The sequence below is a fragment of the Simochromis diagramma genome, unplaced genomic scaffold (genome assembly GCF_900408965.1).
Source record: "Simochromis diagramma unplaced genomic scaffold, fSimDia1.1 OVJJ01000753.1, whole genome shotgun sequence".
In the NCBI taxonomy this organism is placed as follows: domain Eukaryota; kingdom Metazoa; phylum Chordata; class Actinopteri; order Cichliformes; family Cichlidae; genus Simochromis; species Simochromis diagramma.
The window spans coordinates 12261652-12282047 of NW_024387523.1; the positions used below are offsets into that span (position 1 = coordinate 12261652).

The 20396-nt window shown below is 47.9% G+C and overlaps 1 protein-coding gene across 6 annotated transcripts; it reads left to right on the forward strand.

The window, feature by feature from the left end:
- Positions 1–411: 411 nt before the first annotated feature.
- ahdc1 (AT hook, DNA binding motif, containing 1) lies at positions 412–20183 on the forward strand. Of its 6 annotated transcripts, none has more exons than XM_040019886.1 (6): positions 412–1274; positions 12546–12740; positions 13042–14374; positions 14510–16227; positions 16704–18464; positions 19333–20183. In XM_040019886.1, the coding sequence occupies exons 3-5, from the start codon at positions 13163–13165 to the stop codon at positions 18430–18432; spliced, it is 4659 nt and encodes a 1552-aa protein (XP_039875820.1). In that variant the 5' UTR covers positions 412–1274; positions 12546–12740; positions 13042–13162; the 3' UTR covers positions 18433–18464; positions 19333–20183. The 6 variants fall into 6 exon arrangements, with proteins under 6 accessions (XP_039875820.1, XP_039875818.1, XP_039875821.1 ...); XM_040019884.1 differs by having other exon boundaries at positions 16704–18438; XM_040019887.1 differs by having other exon boundaries at positions 16704–18438; positions 19407–20183.
- Positions 20184–20396: the final 213 nt, after the last annotated feature.

Consider the following 20396-nt stretch of genomic DNA (forward strand, 5'->3'; position numbering starts at 1 on the left):
ACCAACCATCAGTCAGCCTCAGCGGCTGTGTAATTGTTTCATCAGCAATTTCCCTGAATTTACCAAAGATTGTTAACGATTTCCAACAAGAGACACAAAAATGTTTGAATAGTTTCTAGAAAAGTGATGAAGGAATGAAAAAAGAAACCTGATACTTGCTATGAGTCATTCAATGGATAACTCTTGATCCAGGAACGTATAGTGGATCTGGAAGATACTATGATCAGTAAATCTTTATTAATTTCTTCATTTGTTTCAGTAAGTCAATTAAATTTCACACTAATCCATTACTGATTGTTATAATATTAGTTATTTACTCTTTACTTTGGGATTCCTTTACCAGTGCCTAACGTTTATGCATCACCTGAGTATGATGCTTTACTTTACTTCATATTATCCACCACAGAGCCCTGAATAAGCTGTTATTAGAAAGTTATTAATAACAAATGTTTCATTAACCATCGGGTCTTTATTTTTCTTTAATCATCCATTTTTGGTCATTTATTCTAATGTGTTACCAACTCCCCCCCCCAACCGACATGTTTCTGGAGTCTAAAACATATTAATGTAATGTATATATAGCTGCTGTTTGCGCTTTCTTTAACGTCACCGTGACTCGCTTTCTTTCTTCAGAAAACTACTGTTCCCATAGTTCCAGAGGTGTAAAGTAAAGGCAGCTACGGGTGCCCGGATGGCTTTGAGAGTCAGGCACGTTGGAGAGGCACAGCCGAGACCGGAGCGCACGAGAGACAGAGAGCTGGAATTGCAGAGGCAGAGACGCACGGGCGCACGGTCGATTTTCGCCTCCCGCATAGTGGGGAGTCCCGCGCCTGTCACCCCAAACCGAAGCACAGTGTTCGCAAGCGGCTGTGTCAGCACCTGAATTAGAAAGAGGACGGTGAAGCAGCAGCCCTGCTCCTTATTTTTTACATTTTCTCCCCTTTCTGTTTTTTTGCTTTCCCGTCTTTTGTGGTGCAGATATTGATGTGAGCCAGAGGAGCGGTTTTTCTGTTGAGCCGCTCGAGACGGTGGCGCGCGGCGGGAGAATACAGCGTTTACATTGATGTGGGAGGACTATCTCCTTCCGACACGGGGAGCTGAGATGAAGGGGGAATGCTGCTCGCTGACGGCTGCAGCCGTCAAGGCAACGGCTCCGTGACCCGGGCGGGAAGAGGAGTGAGCGCCGCCGCCGACAGCTGCGCGAGCCCCTAGCCAGCGTTGACACCGCGACAGCTCCAGCGGGCAGCGCGAGCCCCCAGACTCTGTGTCCCTTGGTGAGTGCGCGACTTATGTGCAAAACATTCAAATTTTGCTCGCCGTCCACTCAGCCAGCTGTGCTGCGCACCTCTGGCTTTCTTTCTGAGTTTTTAAAAAAATGTTTTTCTTACACTAACCTCATCGGCGCAGTCACCTGGACGGAGCTCTGCATGCGTGCCGCTCGTGCTGCTGGGTCATCTGGGCTTTACTGTGGGCATGCAGCGTGTGTGTGGTTAGACCTTAAATGATGATTTTCAGACACACTCGCGTGCGCTCACACACACACACATACACACGCGCGTGCGCGCAGTGTAGTTCCGTGCGTGAACCCAGTGTACCCTCACCTGTTTTTCCTCACTATTTACAAGATTCTCACCTCTTAGCCTCATTATCACTGAATATATATGTACAGTGAAGGTAGGGCAGCAGTGTACAGTAGCACCCCGGGTACTGTCACACTGCTGACACACAAACACAGACCCCCACACACACATGTTCTCTTCTGTTCATTTAATGTCTGCACAGATTTTTACCTGTGGGTCAGCTTGATTGGACTTTTCTAATATCTATATATTTACATATCAGTGTGCATGTAGTACAGATGTAGCTGTGAGCACAACTCCTGCTGGCGGACAGATGTTTTTCTGAAGCAGAGCATCCATCCAGCTCTCTGGTTTCCTTCTCGGCAGCCCCCCAGATCTGTCACGGCAATAAGGCAGGACGCAGCAGCAGCACATCCTGCAGTGGCAACAGAGGCAGTGTGTTGGAGACAAGGCATACTCATGGTGGTGATTATCAGCTCTTGTCTGTGGTTTAGTAGAAAAGGAGGGAGGGGGTGCAAAGAAAAAAAGGAGAGAGAGAGGGTGCAGAGGAAGTGCAAGAAAGGAGAAGAAGAGGGGATGAGAGAAGTCAATGTCAGTGTCTGGGCAGTGACAGTTCGTTATTTAAGGGCCCCTCAGAGACGTGCACAGGCTGCCCTAGTGCAGGTGCTGTTAGTATGCAGAGTGATGCTCTGTCTGTCTGTCTGTCTGTCTGTCTGTTTCTCACTCACACAGTCTCACTCTCTCAGTGGCTGGTTGAAGAGTGAGTTCTCTTTTTGGCAGGTCCACTTGGACATAATGAATAATTTCAACCCTCTGAATGCTGGAATGAAAAGGAAATGGCCTTACCTTGGCATTCAGCCGCTGTCTGTCAGACTTGTCTTGAGTGCATGGTAGTGTGTGTGTGTTTGAGAGAGTGAGTGACAAACAGAGGGAATGTGAACATATAACAGCTTAGGCCCATTGTGCTTCCTACCTGTGTGAGCGGGGCTAGTTGTCATAGCAACGGCCTTGTAGCTCCGTTGATGTTCCTCCTGTCCTCATTGGCAGGGTCAGCGCACCTAACACACCACATCTCGTCTCAAATCTGAGTGTGTGTGTGTGCTTTGGAGGTACCTTTTGTTTGTGCCTTGCTGCAGTTTGTAGGCGTATAGGTTGATGGCACAGACAAGTCAGTGTGTGTGTGTGCGTGTTTTGAATGTGTGTGTCTGTGTGCGTGTAACAAAGATACACCCTGCTGATATGACAGCCGACAGCTCAACCAATCACCTGTTTCCTCTCTCTCTGCCTATCAGCATGTGAGGTTGCCATAGTCAGACGTCCCCTTGATATGGAGGTCGTCATGGAGATGGAGAAGACAGAATGGACGCACATATTCACCTATAAGCGCACGCACACACACACGCACATAAACACACACACACAGGGCATGGAATGGTACAGTATAGCCACTGACTTCCACTGATTTCTCAGTGTCTTGGGAAGTTTTGAGCTAAGCAGGATGGTGCAACCTGTTGAATGGAGGTTTTGATGCATCAACTCTGCACACAGGGCTTTTCACGTCAGAGCCAGGATCATTGAGTAAAACTCTCTGTGGTCTTGTGACAAATCATCCGCACACACAAATCGGGATGCACCTTTATATTGGCCAAATATCTAACATAAAATAATGTTTACCAATTTTGTGCTGGCTAAACCTTCAAAGATATTGTGAGGATGATTCGAAAGACTTTGAAACAGTTGAGTTATTTTTGTCATACTGGAGATTTCCGTTTCTTTGTTGTCAAGGTGTAATAAATAACTACAAAAAACAAAAGAGAAAAAAAAACAGAAAAATGCCGCCATTCTGGCAAATTTTTATAAAAATCTGCACTGGCTCATAGCTTCATAATTGGTGCATTCTTACATGCAAACAGCGGAGATTAAATCTGAAAGGATATCCTATAGGAGATTGGATCTGTTCAAATGCTTATTCTCCAGAAAAAAAGGACTCTCCTTAGTTCTGCAAAGCATCTGCCTTCTAGCTGTGTGCAAAACTGGCTGAATGCAACAAAGTGAAGGTTTTTTTTTTGTTTTTTTTTTTGAAACAACAGCTGAAGATCATTGTGGCTCTCAACTCTGAACCCTTCACAGCAGCACTCAGGGAAAAGGGAATTTAAACCATTATCTTAAATGAGTCCAGCAATTAATAATACTTTGTACTTGAAATGCCTCCCAAAATACAGAAGTAACTGATTGCAGAGCACAGATTAACCAACACACCACAAATAAGCCATTCACTGTCCTCAAAGCAACAGAATTTGGTTGGATAGCGTTCAGAGTTGTTAGCGGTTCTCTCTAAATCTGGGATTTTCACCTCGATTTGCCCAGAGGCCATCTTTATGCAATGACAGGAGGCCAGAGGCCAGTTAATAAACAAACAATAATATTTCTAGTATAAAACAAATAAACATTAAAAAGACCCGACCTTTTTTAAGACCTATGTAACATAAGTTGAGTATCACCATACAAACAAAATTAATGCTTATTTTGCTGTTGTTTCTAAATCATTGGTGGAAAAAAAGGAGGAAAAAAAACTGACATCATGTACTAAAAGACCTCTAAATGAAATGTAGAGTGAAAGGACATTTTTGGGCATATTTAAAAACTTTTTCTCTGCAACAAGCCACTATTGGCAAAAAATAATAATTAGTCACTACTTTGTCCTTGGGGTGAAGGGTCCTGTCTTTTATGACTCTTTTTAATCTAATGGTTACCTGAAGTGAAATAGCATTTGCCACAGGCAGGTAAACGTGGTTCAACTCCCACACACACACACACACACACACACACACACACACACACGGATGCACCCACACACACACAGCAACCGTTTAGCATTAGTGTAAGCAGTGTTTGTATGCTCCATTCTGTCACCTCCCACACGATACATTCATAAAACGGCTCCTCCGCGCCAAAAGCGGTGACTCAAGAGGAGACATCTACCCTTCTCTTTTTCTCTCGCCTCCTTCCTTCCTTTAACCCCACTGCTCTCCATACACCTGTCCTCCAGTCAGTGCCACCCTCCTCCCCCAACACACCTTTCTTTTTTCCTCCTTTCACTTGTTTTTTTCACTCCTTCAGCCTCTCCTTTCCTATATGTCCTTCCTCATCCCAAGTCCTCATTCTCTTCATCCCCCTTACCCCTACCTCCCATACCCCCCCTCCAACGGGTCTGGTTGCAGCCGGTTTGAGTCTGACAGTGGAGAGGAAGCACCGACCTCTCACCTCCGGAGGATGGAGCGAGGTGCGGCGGGGTGTGGGGATAGGCAAGAGGAGAGGGATGATGGAGGGCAGTGGGGTGGAGGGGGAGGCTTGGGGGGGGGGCTGCTGAGGGAGAAGGCGAGAGAGAGGTCAAAGAACAGGAGGGATTTGTGAGGGAAGAGAGCTGGGGGAAGGGACGGAGGGAGGGAGAGCACATGAGACAGAGAGGACAGAGGGGTCAGGAAGGAGAAAGGGTGATAAATGAAGGGAGAGCGGCAAAGATGGAAGTATGGGGAGGGAAGGATTGACCGGCGCAGAAGGGATGAGAAGGAAAGAAAGACAGAGTGTGAAGCTGCTGTGTACCTCCCTAACAAGCTGGACAGAATCAGCTCAATTATTAAAGAGGAGCGAGAGATGGGGAAAACACGCAGACACAGACGTACACGCACGCACAAGAAGCATCTCTCCGTGTCTGGGCACACAACACGATCGCATCATCATCATCGCAGACACACACACACCTATCTGCACATGTGCAGCTTTGTGTTTCTTAGAGTTTCTCTCTTTCTTTTTTTTACAGCTGTGTGTGAGTATACATGTGTCTGGGTATGTGTGTTTAAAAACAGTGAGTCAGAGGATAAGCAGAGACTTGTTAGTGATTCTCCTCAACACGCACCCCCCACCCACCCCCCTCCTCACCCCCCCACTACCCAATTTGGCTTCAGCGCCGTCTCAACGTTCCACCAGCGTGGCTTCAATGTCGTCCCATCAATATGAACAGATAATCAGAGCACTAAGGGGTCTGTCTATAAATCCCCACTGTGAGTATAGTTCTCACCCTCTTCCCTTCCTTTCTTCTCTACCCTTCTTGTCTGTCTTCCTCCCTCCTCCTCCTCATCTTCCTCTCTCTTGCCCGTTCCACCCTTGTTTCTAGTTCTCTTTCTTCTTTCCCTTTTCCCTCCTTCTCTGAGGAAGTGTATGCCCCCAAGGGACGAAAAGATTCGCTACCTTCCAAGAGAGAAAGAGATTGTGAGCGGCTCTCTCTCGATATATATGTGTGTGTGTCTATGTGTGAATGTGTGTCCTCCACATATGTGCGTGCCAGGATGATAGTGTGTGCGTGCGTGAGAGTGAGAACACACACTTCCTGAGACGGAAAGGGAGACGGCGAGAGAGAGAGAGAGAGAGAGAGGCAGGGGATGAGCAAGTGAGGAGCAAGTGAGAGACTGAAAGCAGGAGGCTGTGGAGGGGGGAGGAGAGAGAAAGAGATAAGAGAGAAAGACAGAGACTAGTCGGGGAGAAGGGGGAAGATGGATGAATGCACTGCGCACCAATTGTGTGTGTGTGTGTGTGTGTGAGAGAGAGAGAGAGAGAGCGATGGCAAAGAGATGCAGGTAGACAGAGAGGGACGGAAGGGTTTCTTATCCTCTCAGCAGAAGTCATAATTTCTTAGAGCGTGCACAGATGTGTGTATGTGTGTTTCGTGTGCATGCCTCATTGTGTTTGTGTCTGAAAGTGTTACCTCGCACAGGCTTGAGGCCAAGAACCACAGCACAGAGAGGTACAGTGGTGTAGCGCTGGTGTGTAGTGTCAGCCGTACACGTGTGTGTGTGTGTGTGCGTGCGCGCTTTCTGAGAAATGTGTATGTTGAGGCTGTGGCTGATGAGCTGTCAGTACCTACAGTTGGAATGTTCACAAGGCGGCCATTGTTGTTCAAACAGCCAGCAGCCTTCTCCTTGGCAACGGGCGCTGCAGCAGCGTCTCCCACAGCAACTGTGGAACAGGAGTATGGAGGGAGGAGGAGGAGGAGTCAGGAAGTCAGGGCCGCAGCACGGAGGCCCCTCTCCAAAACACTGGCCTCAAGGTCTGAGTGTGTGTCGGGGTCCAAGCATCTGGTTTGTGTGTCCTCAATGTGTGCGCTGGATGTGCGTGACTGTTTTCACGTGTGCCGGTATGTGTGGCTGTTAAGTGTGGGTTTTCATCAGTGTCAGCGTGTAGCGTGCTTCAGCGTGTGTGTCTGCGTGTGTGCGCACCTGTGTGAACTGTAAGTGGGAGTGTTTCTGTATTTGCACCTAAGTGGTTGGTTTCATCTTCCTGTATTTGCATGTGTTTGTGTGTGTGTGTTTTTCCAGACATATCCCTGTGTATGTGTGTCCTTGTTCATGTGTTTCAATGCGTGCGCACATGTGCACACTCCTCGCTGTTCCCAGCTGGCGCAGTTGGTCACATGACCCGAATGAGGGGCGGCCATCAGCAGCGCCAGTAAACTGCCTGCAGGAGAGTGAGAGAGAGAGAGAGAGAGGAGAGAGTGTCAGGCTGAGTTGAAGATGAGGAAGGGGGTGTTGGGGAGTGGGAGCTGTGGGAGAGAAACTAGGGGCAGGAGGTGGGTGGTGGTGGTGGTGCGAGAGTGGGGGGTACTGGGGAGATGAGAGAAGGAACAGTGAGAAAGAGGAGTGAGGAGGGGCTAAGGAAGGAAGGGGTAATACGGTCCTGCTCGTCTTAAAATAACTACAGCATGTAGGTTCCTGCAGAAACAACAGGAGAGAGACAGGCAGACAGTGAGACAGTCAAATGGGGGGTGTTGTTGGTGGTAGTGGTGGTGGTGGAGGGTCCTGGTTTTGTGTTGTCTAGTGTTTGGAGCTACTTCTCCAATCCCCTGTGTGCATCCTTGGCTGAGCTGCCACTGTATCTGCTCTGTGTGAAGTCTGTTTACGTTAGATGCGTTTCTGTCTGTCTGCCTCTTTTTGTTTGTCTGCACATATGGTTTATGTGTTGGTCTCTGCTCATTGATATGCTTTGTGTGCATCCTTGGTGTGTGTACGTGCGTGTGTTCGTGCGTGCGCGCACACGCCTACTCTTGGCAGGAGATACAGCGCGCGCACTGATGATGGAGATCATTAGGAATTTCCTGCAGCTGGGAAGGTGGTTGCAGAGGGGGGCGGGGCAGCAGGACGGGTGGGATGTGAGTGGGTGAGAAAGAGAGGAGAGGTCAGAGTGAAAGAAAGTGTGGGTGGGTGGGTGTATGCATGTTTGGGGGGGGGGGGGGGTCTGTATGTAAAGGGTGTTCCTTGGACTGTCTGTGTTTGACTGACGTGTGTGGATGGAGCTGCAGCTCACCAGGGTTCGGTGTTGTTCTGAGGGGATGTTGATGGTAATTTGTGTGCGGGGATGTCGGCGGTCTGTACGTAACACCACTTTGGCACACTTACCAGCACCTCGAGCTCTCAGACAACCCAGGTCTGCTGATCAGAAGAGTTTGCATATGGTTAAAGCTTAGCTGCTCACTGTTTTTGCCTGTTGGGCTGCAGTGCACTGCAGTTGAGACAGGACCTTATAACTTGAGTTTTACTCTTTGTTTATTGAGTTAAATTAAAACTTTTGAGAAATTGGCTAAACTAATAAAGATTCAATACTGAAAACTTTTTTTGGAAGGGAAAAAATACCTATTATCCAAATGTCAGACAGCTATTTTAAAGCGGATGTCTAAGTTCTGTTTAGGTTTAGCTCATGTTAAATGAGGATATTCTTGTGTATTGTAATGCAGCTCAGAATGAACAAAGTTAAGTTTTCCTTCAGACTAATGGAAAGAAACTGCTCACATTTAGTAATTTTACTCTTCCAGACTTTCTCTACTGGGCATTTATGCAAATGAGCGCATATTTAACAGGATAATACCTCATTAACATAAGTTAACATAAAATTTCATAAACTTGTATTGTCTCGCTACAAGGAATCGACTGATAAGAGTTTCACGGTGACTTACTACTAATGCTCCAACTTTTTGCCTGTAAATACTACTTTCCAATAAAAATGTGTTGACATTTTTACAATTCGTAGCTTTAGAGTCTCTCACACTCTGAGCCGGAGCTCTCCACTTTACATACACCAGACTCTTCAGTTTTATTCCCGTCTATATTCTGAAGAGAGATTTGTCCCTATATTGTTCAGAGGTTGATTTATAGTATGATTTAATCATAAAAATGTTTTCCTTTTCTGGTTGTGAACAGCATTTTCCAATTTATAAAGTGCTAAATGACATTCACTTTGACTCTGCAGATAAATATTATAATGTAACAAGAATTGTGATCCTGGCTTTATCTGGTGTTCAGTTTTCCCTTCTGGAAAAGTAGGCAGATTAGTTCATACTTAGATAGATAATGCCTTATTTGCATACGTAAACCTGAAACCTCAGCAGAACTTCCAGTACATACAAAAACACCTTCATGTAAGTAATCAAGTGTGGCATATCGATTTACCTGTATTGTCTTTCCTTAACCCTTGAAAACCTACTAGGAGTAACCCTTGAAGGTCTTTTCTGAACTGAGCAGTTTCTGTCATATTTCAGGCCTGCTTACACAACAAAATGACTGGATCTGAAGTTAGTGAGGGTGGACTTCGCTTTTCTTACTAACCACGTCTTCACTGATATATACTAAGGTGTCAAAACTCATCATACAGGGTAGATCGTCAAATGTTGCATTTATGGGCCAAAGTGTTAAAGTGCAACATCATGTAATGCTACTATGTGGTACTGACACTATGTAATGTGTAATGTGTGAAGCTGGAGCGACAGCGCCAGTCAACGACTCAACAAGTTGCTTGGTCACAGTGTCTCATTGAGAAGTGTTGGATAACCGAACGTTATATTCTGGATATCAAACCAATCGCAAACAAGAAAACAATAAAGCCTCGCATCTACAAAGACTTAAAATTATGATCAAATAGCCAAATGTGAGCGATATCAGCTTTGCATTCACCTATGGAAAAGGGGTAAACACCCCAAAACCGCTGCCTGCACGCGTGTCTGCTACATTTTTAGAAAGTACACACACTGTTGCTGTGTTTTTCTCATGTTTCCGTTCACCGATGATTTCCGTGGAAGGATTTTATTGTTGCGTGTATGTTTGTTGGAGCCGAAGGTTGGGGTTGCGTCAGGGTTGAGGTGATGGAGCGACGAGAGCCCGACGGTGTAGTCGAGCCGCTGCGCGGTGTCACTCAGCCTCTGCGGACCCCTTGACCCACTTCCCCCTCCCCACCTCTCATGCTTCTCTGCTGGCCTCACATACACTTTTTCCGTCTTGCTCCCTCTGTTTCATCCCCCCTTCTTCTTCTTATCTGTCTAAACCTCTCGGTGGAGCCCCCTCCTCCCCTCACCACCTCTCTCTCTCTCTCACTCACTCTCTTCTCTATGTCCCCCCCCTCCCTTACACCCCCCCATGCTGTTTCGGTGCTGCTGCCTGTCTCTTAGCAACAACTGCACACCCGTTAGAGCTCAGTGAGTGCTTTTACAAACACACCCAGGAAGACACACTTATACACGAGCACACTGGTGCGTGCGCGCACAAACACAACCATACACACTGGGTCTAGTTCCTCATTGAGGGTTTCTGCTGGCAGGCCTGTGAGTCTGCAAGCCTTTGTGGCAGTGAGATAGATGGGAACAGAATAGATATGCTTTACAGCTACCATGTACAGAGTCATTGCGCCTCTTAGACTACGCACCAACAGGCCAGTGGCCCAAACTGGAAATTGAGAGGTTCGAGTCTCTCTCTTTCTGTGTCGCTCCCTCTGTTTCCTTTCCCCCGCGCTTGCACAATTAGACCTAAAAGTTTTCCGAGAAAAAAAAGAAAATGTGCAAGATGAAAACTGTTCAAACAGTATCATTCATACGAGAGCTGCTCTTTGTGAAACAGATTCAACAGATCATCATGTGGGAGCAGCGCGCACCCTCGGCTGTTTTCACAGAGACAATACTACGCAACTGTGTGTTCCAAAGCCCCAGAGCCATTCACAGCAAAAAATGCACCAAAACGCATTCGCTACGTATGACGGTGATTACATTGGAATGGCGGCTGATGGATGCCAGGAGTGTTTGCTTAAAACAATGAATCACAGTGGGAGCATTTGATTGGCTGGCATCTAAAACCCTGTCAGAAAACCCCCCGCAGAGCACAGTAGAGGGATATTTGCATGTTTGTCTTTGTTTGGCGTGTGATCGTGCATGGGTTCACATGTGTGCGTGATATGTCTGTCTTTATGTGTAAATCGATGTGCGAGTGTGTGGGAGGATGGAGCTGTGGGGGCATGTTTTGCATGCGCGTTTGCGTGCTGGCATGTGTCGCTGGTGCGTGTGCGCCTCTGAGTGACAGCGCGTGCACGCATGTGTGTGCGTGTGCGCAGCGAGCGCATGTGACGCAATGCTTAATTAAAGCATGTGCTCTTCTCGTTCTCTCACAAACTGGTCAGATGAAGCCTTAATTAATGAGCGCTGTTAATTAGACGAGAGAGAAAGTGAGAATGAAAGTGGGAGAGGCGGAGGAGGGGTGGGGGAGTCTGAGGTAGCGCTGGGAATGGGGGGGCTGTGTGGGTGAGAGGGGGGTTAAAGAAAGTATGTTTAGCGTGTTTGTGTTCATCTCCATGTTCGTCTGTCCCAGTTGTGTCATTCCTCAGAGCAGCAGAGCACCGAGGTTTGCTCTGCTCCATGTGTGCAGCCGCAAAACTCTGCTACAGCGAAACTCTCCCACTTCTTCTCCTCTACTCCCTCTACTCTTTTGTCTTCCTCTCGCCTCCTCTTCACCAACTTTTGCTCCCTCATTTTGCCAAAAATCTGTCTGCCTGTCTCTGCCCCGCTACCGACTCAATCATATCTTTCACCTTCCTGTTCTTCTTCTTCTTTTTTCTCTCACTCTTTTCATATGTTCTCACCCATTCACTCTCCCATTCTCCCATGTCTCACACTCCCCCTTTCTCCATCCCCGCCTTTCTCTCTCTCTCCCTGTCCTTCACCCTCCCTCCTAATCAGAGCCATATGTTGGAGAGGGAGGCAGGGAGATCTGACGATGGACATAATTGTGTTGAATGTAGACCGTGCGGTACAGTGTTGGGAGTCAGCCGTGTGCGTATGTATAAATTAAGTTTGCAAATGTTGCGTTTGCTTGTGATTGGATGCAGTCACATGTGAGTCTCACACCACACGGGGCTGAGATTTCACAGCACTTCTGCCTGCACTTCTCCCCATGCTTTGGGTTTCTATAATCCCTCCATCGCTCCTGTCTTTCTGTCACCTTCATCTCTCCATCCTCTTAACACCTCTCCATTCACCACCTCTCTGCTTCCCCCTGGTGGATGTGATTATTCACACATTCTCATTCTTGTTGCACCCTCAGAGTCTAGAGCTTTGTAATGCATTTGGAATAGTTTTGGTGAAACGTGGCACGAGCAGTGACAGTGTGTGTGTGTATGTGTGTGTGGGCGCACGCACCCATGTCTGCTGTGCGACATGATTCAACAGTTGAATTTCTTTGCATTTTTCAACAACATATACGTCCTCTCACTCAAATATCGCACATGCGGCAAAAACATTACTGTCGCGTATTGATGATCCTCTGAGTATTTATACCAGCATACACTTGTACCCACACTATGCTGGAACACATCAGAATGAAACACTAACTACAATTAGACTTTAAAAATTTATACTGCAAGTCATCCTCCAAAATAATTGCATGAGATAGTGCAGCCCGCACCAAAATACTGATTCTAGTCTGGCCTGATGCATGCTGTGACATCATGTACTAATCTCTTTTTCTCTTGTTCTTTCTGCTTCACCCTCCTCCTTTCTTTTTTCTCCTTTCATTTCCCCCCACTCCGCATTTTCCTCCACCTTCTTCAACTCTTTGTCCCTTCCCCCTGTCTGTATCTCTATCTTTCTTTCTCTCACTCCAGCAACCATGGGCAAAAGACAGGAGCAGAGGGGAGAGGGAGAAGTATGTGAGCTCTCCACTGCAGTATTGATGACCCAATGATCCCCTGCAGAACAGAGCCAGTCAGGCAGACAGAGTGAGGCTCAACTCAGAATCAAAATCAGAATCAGTGCCATGATCGTTTGGTAAAAGCAACAAATTGAACAGGATATGAATGGTAAATGTAATCTAATGTTGTAATGCTGCTGTGTGGGTGGCACAGTTAATAGAGGAGAGTGCATCATGGATTAGGTTTATGGCCCATTGCCAAAAATGTTGACGATTCGATTTCACAATCGCAATTACATCTCTGCAAATTTTTCTACGTGTTCCATAATTTATGCTTAGCAAAAGCCATTTTTGGGGGGTGGGGAGACTCATGGGGTTTGGATTAAATGTCTTAAATTCAAGGAGGAGGTTTTAACATATTTATGGGCTTACTTTCCAGTTGGTAATATTGTTTTCGTATCTGTCTTTAGGTTTTTGAGTCTTCTTGCCAGCTGTTAGAGGACGACAGCTACAAAGAAGAAATACCCATTTACATAAATCTGAAAACATCCATCTTTTCCCTGCCTCAGTGCCAGCAAAACTGTGTCCTGAATGAGTAGCTTATCAGATCACCTGCATTCAGGCCAAACTGGGGCTCCAGTGGGCTGTGGTGAGGCTCGGGCTGAAGAAAAGGGGTGTGTGCCGGGGCTCGAGGAGCTTGAAGCGCTCGAAGGAGCGGAGTTCTGGACCAGGGAGCTCACGCTCCAGGGGGGGTTCCAGGATCCTTCTCATGATGGACTGGCGCTGGTAACATCCGACCACATTCCCTCCTCCTCTCCGTCTGCCCTGGCCAACGGCCTCCATCTTCAGAGGAGGCTGGGGCACAGCAGTTGCCGGCGGCGGCAGACAGAGACTCACACGACTGCTGAGACACATACGTTTGCAGAGACGTTTCGAAACATGCAAACACACATAGACCCAGATGTGCATGCACAGGCTTTTTCTCATGCAAATATGGAGAACTGTGGACTCACGGATGTGAACTCACACGCAGCTTCTGTAGGGCCAGAACTCTCCAAATCTCTTACACCAGAGGCCATACACTCACCGCAGCCCTTGTCTTTGGCGCTAGGCAATCATCCTGCCTCCACCAATCAGCTGGCAGCCCCGGTTCGAACTGCAGAGACAGACGTGCCCTCAACATTTTGTCCAGTCCCTGCTGGTCCAAACTCAAACACTGACTCCTCCCCACTTCCCATAGAGACAGAAAAAAAGTATGCACTCCGTAGCTCTGGACGTCCCCGCTTTCCCTGTCACCTGCGCAAATCCTCACGCCTCCGCAGAAGCATTGAGGATGGGGAAAAAAGAGCAGGGAGGGAAAAGGGAGGAGAGGAGGATGAGGAAGTATTAGAGGAAAAGATCTGGAGGGTAAAGGAGGAGGAGGTGGCAGTTGGTGATAAAGAAGAGCATTCATCTGTGGAGGCTGTTCTCCCTGCAGTTACCAGTCACACAGACACTGCTCTTGCTCTAACTGTACCTAAACCTGTTCCTAAAGCTATACCTAAACCTGGTCCCAGACTCGGCTATAGACCTGGACCTAAATCCAGGTCCAGGCCCTCAACGAAACCTGTTCATAAAGCAGGCCCTAAAAGTGTAATGAAACAGCGTCAGGCAGCCCAGGCTATCCACGATCACGCTACCCCTCATCTCTCATTTGGGAACACGCCCACAATCCCTGGATCTCTGCTAACGATGAAGGAGGAACCCGTTGCGGAGTTGAGGGTATGTCCTCCCAGTAATGGCAGACGCGGGCGTTTTGTTGGTGTAAGTTTATTTTTTAGTCACATATCGCTGCATCACCACTTCTTTTTGACATTACATATAACGTCATATTATTCACTAATGAACATTGAGTCAATTTGCTGTCGCAGCTGTTTTACCTTTGTGTCTGCTTTACAGGTGAGGAGGATTGTTGTCAAAGTGGCACGCATTCCAGTCAGCCTTAGCCGGCGACAGAAGAGCTACAAAATTTCTAATCTGGAAACGATCACGGGGACGGAAAAGAGTAATGATGGCAACGTGGAGGGCTCAGAGGCAGCCCGAGAGCCAACTGCACTCCTCCGAATGAAAAACAACGGAAAGAGTGTGATGGTGATGTTCCCTCCCGGAGAGCTCCCTGTTATCCTCAAACGCAGGCGGGGACGACCGCCTAAACAGCCCCTGCCAGGAATACAGGGGGAGCCTCCAAATGCTGGGAACCCTGGTGGTAATGGAGACCAGCCCAAGAAGCCCCGAAGGCGGCGACGGACTAAACTCCCTTATCCTTATCCATCCTATGTTAATGACACGAATGATGTGAAAACCGAATATGGGGATGTTCTCTCCAAACTGGCCTTTTTAAACCGCCAGCCTCCTGCCACTGGCCGCTGCTCCCCCCCTCGTTGCTGGACACCTAGTGAGCCAGAAAGTTTTCATACCCCCTCAGAAAACCCTGGAATATCCACCCTGCTCCACCGGCTCACTGGGTTTAGACGCCCACGGGGTGGCAGAGGAGGAGGTGTTGGACGGGGAGGAGGAGCAGCAGGGGGGATCGGAGGCAGAGAGTGTAATAAGAGCACCTTCAGTGACTTCTTTGAGTCTATCGGAAAAAAGCGGAAACTGAGCCCCCTGTCTGAGCATGGATTACCTAGGAAAAGAGGGAAGGGTGTGGGTGGAGGTGGGGTGGGCAGAGGAGGCGGTGTAGTTGGAACAGTGCCTGGGGGTGAGAAAATAGTCAGGAGGAGACGTATGAAAAAAAATGGTGCATTCAAAGGGAGTGGGGTGTCCATGGGGCAAGACTGGCCCAATGGGGCAGGTGGCTGGGGTGAAGAGGGACCTATGGATAAACAGAAAGGCTTGGGTGGGTATCAGCTCTGTGGAACTCCAAGGGGGGGCTTCTCCTCCTGTGAGCTTGGACGGGGAGGTGCCTACAGCAGCCCAGGTGGGAGCAGAGGGGTTGGGCCAGCTGGGGAGGACTCACAAGGCCTCTTCGCTGGTTATTTCCGATCACTGCTCGACTCTGATGATTCCTCGGACCTGCTGGATATCTCCTCCACACAGTCTGACCCCCGCAAAGCTTCATCTACCCCTGGATACGAGCCATCCAGCCCAGCTACCAGTCACAGCTGGTCTACCGCATTCTCTAAGTGGAGCACTAAGGGTGCAAGTTCTGGGGCGGAGGGTTCAGGCCAGACACCTGGCTCCTCAAGCAGGCCTCCATATAGCTATGCCAGCCTGGCCCAAACATCCCCCACTACTTCTACCTATCCTAAATCCACTCCTCCATCTCTCTCACACTCTCCTAGCTCCCCCCATCCCGCCTCTTATGGCCACTACTCTTCTGGCTACTCCTGCTCCTCTCCTGTGGTGCCACAGAGATCCTCAGACTGCAGCTGGTCTGGTAACAACATTGGCAAGGCCAACCCTGTCGGTCCAATGGGTTATTCTAGCTATCAAGCCACAGCCAAGCGGGGCTACGGTGGATATCCAAGTGCAAGTCATTCCTCTGCAATGCGGGGGGACTCAACAGGGCCAACGTCACCTGGAGGAGGATACATGTCTGTGGCCAAAAGTAGCCCCTTCAGCTCCTCCTCCCTAGAGGGTTACAAACAATACAACCCCAATCAGTGGAACTTCAGGTAAATCACTTCTACCACTCAGGTGTCATTAAAAGAAATCCTACATTAACTAATAGAAGTAAATCTTAAATTATCACACAAACATTTGACTTGGTTTTAATGAAACTTAAATGTAAATGTAGGTAATTAAATATTTTATTTGACAATAAACAAAAAAAAGGTGCAAATCAGGCTTTTAGATATCTGAAAAACCCGATCACGTCTGATGATTATATTTCTCAGGATGAATGTTTCACTCCAGCATGCAATTTTCAATATCACCATGCCCGCCTTGTGAAAATTAAAATTTTGGCTAAATATTCCTCATCCTTACCCAGCTTACAAGTGCACTGTCATAGCCTGCCACTGAGATTTCTCCTGTTACTGATTTGTGAAACTGCAACAAAGAGCAGTGAAAACTCTTGCACAAATACTGCGTAAGTGTTTTTATTTATTGTATAATATATGTTGGTATTCTTATTATTTATTTTTTTCAGACAAGGTTACAGTGGCTGGTCAACAGACAGCTTTGGACCTCAGTACCATGGGTATAGTGAATATGGATCCAATGAGTCCAAAGACATCTTGGATATCTCAAACTACACCCCCCAGAAGGCCAAGCGACAACCTTTCCCTGAAAGTTTGTCAGAATCTTCTTCTGACTCTTCACATCTTGGCTCCGCAGCCACTAATAGTGGCCCTAGTTCCACATGTGGCACGTACAAACAGAATGAGGTTGTTTCTGTTAGTGGAGAAGGGGGCCAGTCAAGTCTGTCCAGCCTGGAGAAGCTGATGATGGACTGGCATGAGAGTGCCTCGGGACCTTCTTATAACTGGAGCCAGAACGTCCTCTTCCAGGGCGGGGGGACCAACAAACCCGGCCGTGGTCGCAGGAAACGGACTGAGCCACATTTAGAAAAAGAAGGAGTTTCTGCTTTGCACTCTGATTCCCCATCCAGTCCCTCACCAACACCTGCTCCTGGACCTAAGCGCGGAGGGGTCGGAGGACGGGGCAGGGGGTCGAGAGGAGGCAGAGGAGGTCTGTCTCCCTGTCAGAGGGAGAGGCCAGCGGGATCCAAAGGGAGAGGCAAGGCTGCATCTACGTCAGCGGTGGGACCAGTGGTGTCTGCTGTAGGTCCAGAGGGGTCCGGGCTGTTTCAGGAAGGGCTGGATTATTACAGTGGAGACAGTAGCAGCCTTTCTCCCTTGGCCACTCCTAATCCTGCACCACCTTCCAGCTACCTCCAGGACCCCTGTGAGTACCCCTCCCCCTATTCTGCCCACCCCTCCACACCATCCTCTGAGGAGCGATATCCGGCCTTATACCCTGGAGAATCCTCCTCTTCCCTCTCACCCAGTGTTTCCTCTCCCCCTTATCCACCCAAGCCCACCCCTCCTCCACACCAGTCCTACCACCTTGTCCCCTCCAGGACCTTCTCCCCCTCTTGCTCCCCCTCACCACGGCTAACACCCCACTGTGGCACTGCACTCAGTCCCTCGCACCGCCCCCCTCCGAAAGACCCCCAGTTTTCGCAGTACGACTCGCCGAGCTACTGCAGCTCCCCCTACTGGTACGGACAGACATCGCACAGCGGCAGCCCAAGCCCACACGCTCACTCAAATACAGCTGTGCACGCACACAGCAACCCGCACGCAAGTCCGCATGGGAGTACACCGGCTAATTCGCTCTCTAGCCCAAATGCAAACACGCACACACATCTGACTCCAACTCCGCATGATGCACATCATCCCAGCACACAGCCCCACCTGAGCTCACACACAAACACGCATCCAACATCGCACCTACAGAGCAGCCCTCTCTCGCACTCCAACAATCAACCCCACCTCAATGCACACACCAACCTCAACACCCACCTCCCTTCGCATACACACTCCAACCCCAGCCCCGGCCTCCATTGCCATGCAACACCTATGCTTTATGAGGAGCGCAGCCCTCCCGCCGCCATTACCCCACACAAGCGGGATATGACCTCCCACGCCATGAGCACGGGCCATCGGCAGGGGCCCTTGCCTCACTCCCCGTACCCCAAACCTCCCCTGGACTCCTCACCCCATCAGGAGGACACTAGTGGCTACTCTGTGCCCCAGCAATCCTACCAAGGCATGGGACACCGCTACCCCTCCCAGGCGGCTCAGGGTGGCGGGGTGCTGTGCCAGCTCCTGGACCCAGCCGGTGATGACAGCTTCAGCGTCACAAGCCTGTAACGGCAGGTGAGTGACTGTTGAGGACAACGTAGGTATGGAAAAGGGTGTAAATGCATAAATAGATCCATAAACTGTTAAGCAATGAATGTTACATAATATTCAACTGGATGTAGAAGCAAAATCATTTTTTTTATTACTGTTTTGTTATTATTAGACTTACCCCATAAACATGATCATAAAAGGCCAATTCATATCTTCAGTGTATCTAGAACACCAACAGTAAAGGCAGCCTAAAAGACGATGTGTGCTGATAGCACTTATTTTCAGAGCAACACTAACAACAGTATTTTTGTCCAATGATAAATGGAACAGGTCACCTTTTAGTAATAACCCATCAAAAACAATTTAAGCCTCGTCGTGCGAAGCTTATATCTGTGTGCATGAGCAATTTTGTGCCAAGCAACTTTTACAGTAAAAGACGCTACCTTTAATCTGTTTTTGAGCTAATGGGGGGAAAGGACATCAATAATAAAATTGTTTCTTTTCTTTTTTTTAGATCTAAGATACAAAATACTTTAAAAAGGGTGTAGGATGGTCTCCACCAACCCTGTAAAACCAAACAATGCTAAAGACATGGGTTCAAAGTTGCATGTTTGAGCCCTGCTCTGCACACTCTCTAGGACCACATTTGCACATTCTTTTTGCCAATTTAATGGAGGTTACAGGTGAATTTGAATGTGTTTTGCTGCAGTTTGTATTTCAAAACCTCTCTAGCTTGTTAAACCCCATATATTTATCTTTAGGCTGAAATGCAAAAGTGCAATTTTCATCAAAATGGACACATCGCTCTGACTAAAATATCCTAAAAATGTTTGTTTTTTTAATAGAAAGTGTCTCATATTACTTTTATTGTCTCTTCTGATCTCTTGTTGTCTCTCCCTCTCTCCGTTTTCCTTTCAGGTGCATTCAATTCAAGCTTTTACAGATTTGCAAACATTTTTTCTTTTTCTTTTCTTTCTTTTCCTTTTTTTAAGGGGACTTCTTTGTGAGGGACTGCGAAATGAAGGGTGAGAATTTAGCTGCCAGCTTTTGGACAGTTAAAGCTTTAATTCTCCAGCACTGACAATCAAGATCAACTCACGTACTCGAGCATGCACATACACAAACGCACACGCGCGCGCAAACGCGAGACACGCTTGCGCGGATTTGTTCACTACCTAAACATGACCACATGAAGTCGTACGTGTGCGCACTCACACGCTGGAATGAGGGAACGGCCAGGAGGAGCTGACAGATGAATACCAGACGCTGACGGACAAAGACAAACCTATCTCCTCATCCCTTGGAGTCCTGCTGTGATACATGGAGGACTCTGTTTCCCTTAGAAGTCTAACTCACCAAATCTTTGCGTTATTTATTTTATTTTTTCCCTGTATCTGCAATGTGGGCAAACTAGGATCACACTACTCGCTCTTTCTCTCTGTGTTTATTTCCCCTGTTTTCTCTCCTCCTCTGCTAAACCAGCAACTGTGTTCTGCTCTCAGCTCTGCATTTCTGTCTTGTGCCCAAACTCGAACCGCATCTGAGCCCGAATCAACTTCTGAAATGCCATAAGCCTAGCAAATGTCCCTCTCTGTGCACTCCTTGTGTTGTGTCCCATAAGAGAAAAAGTGGACTCAATCAGTTTCTGCTCTTGAAATACCAGCATCTGTACATATGACTCCAGCTCCAAGCCAGGGGGCCTCTGTTTCGCTGTGAAGGCCCATCATCAACTTGCCCTCCTCTGCGTTCTGCCATGGTTTCTCTGCTCTGTGGGGTGGGTGGGAGGGAGGGGTGGGGGGTTGGGGATACTGCAGCATGGAGACTTAACATCCTGTGTTTTGCTGTTTTAACTACAAGGGAAAGAGACATTGAAATTACACAACGGCCCCAAAGAGACTCTTGTTTTCTGTGTGTGAGTTTGAGATGGAGCGGCTGCGTTTGTGTGACATGCATGTTTTTGTGTGTACGTGTGCCTACATGTG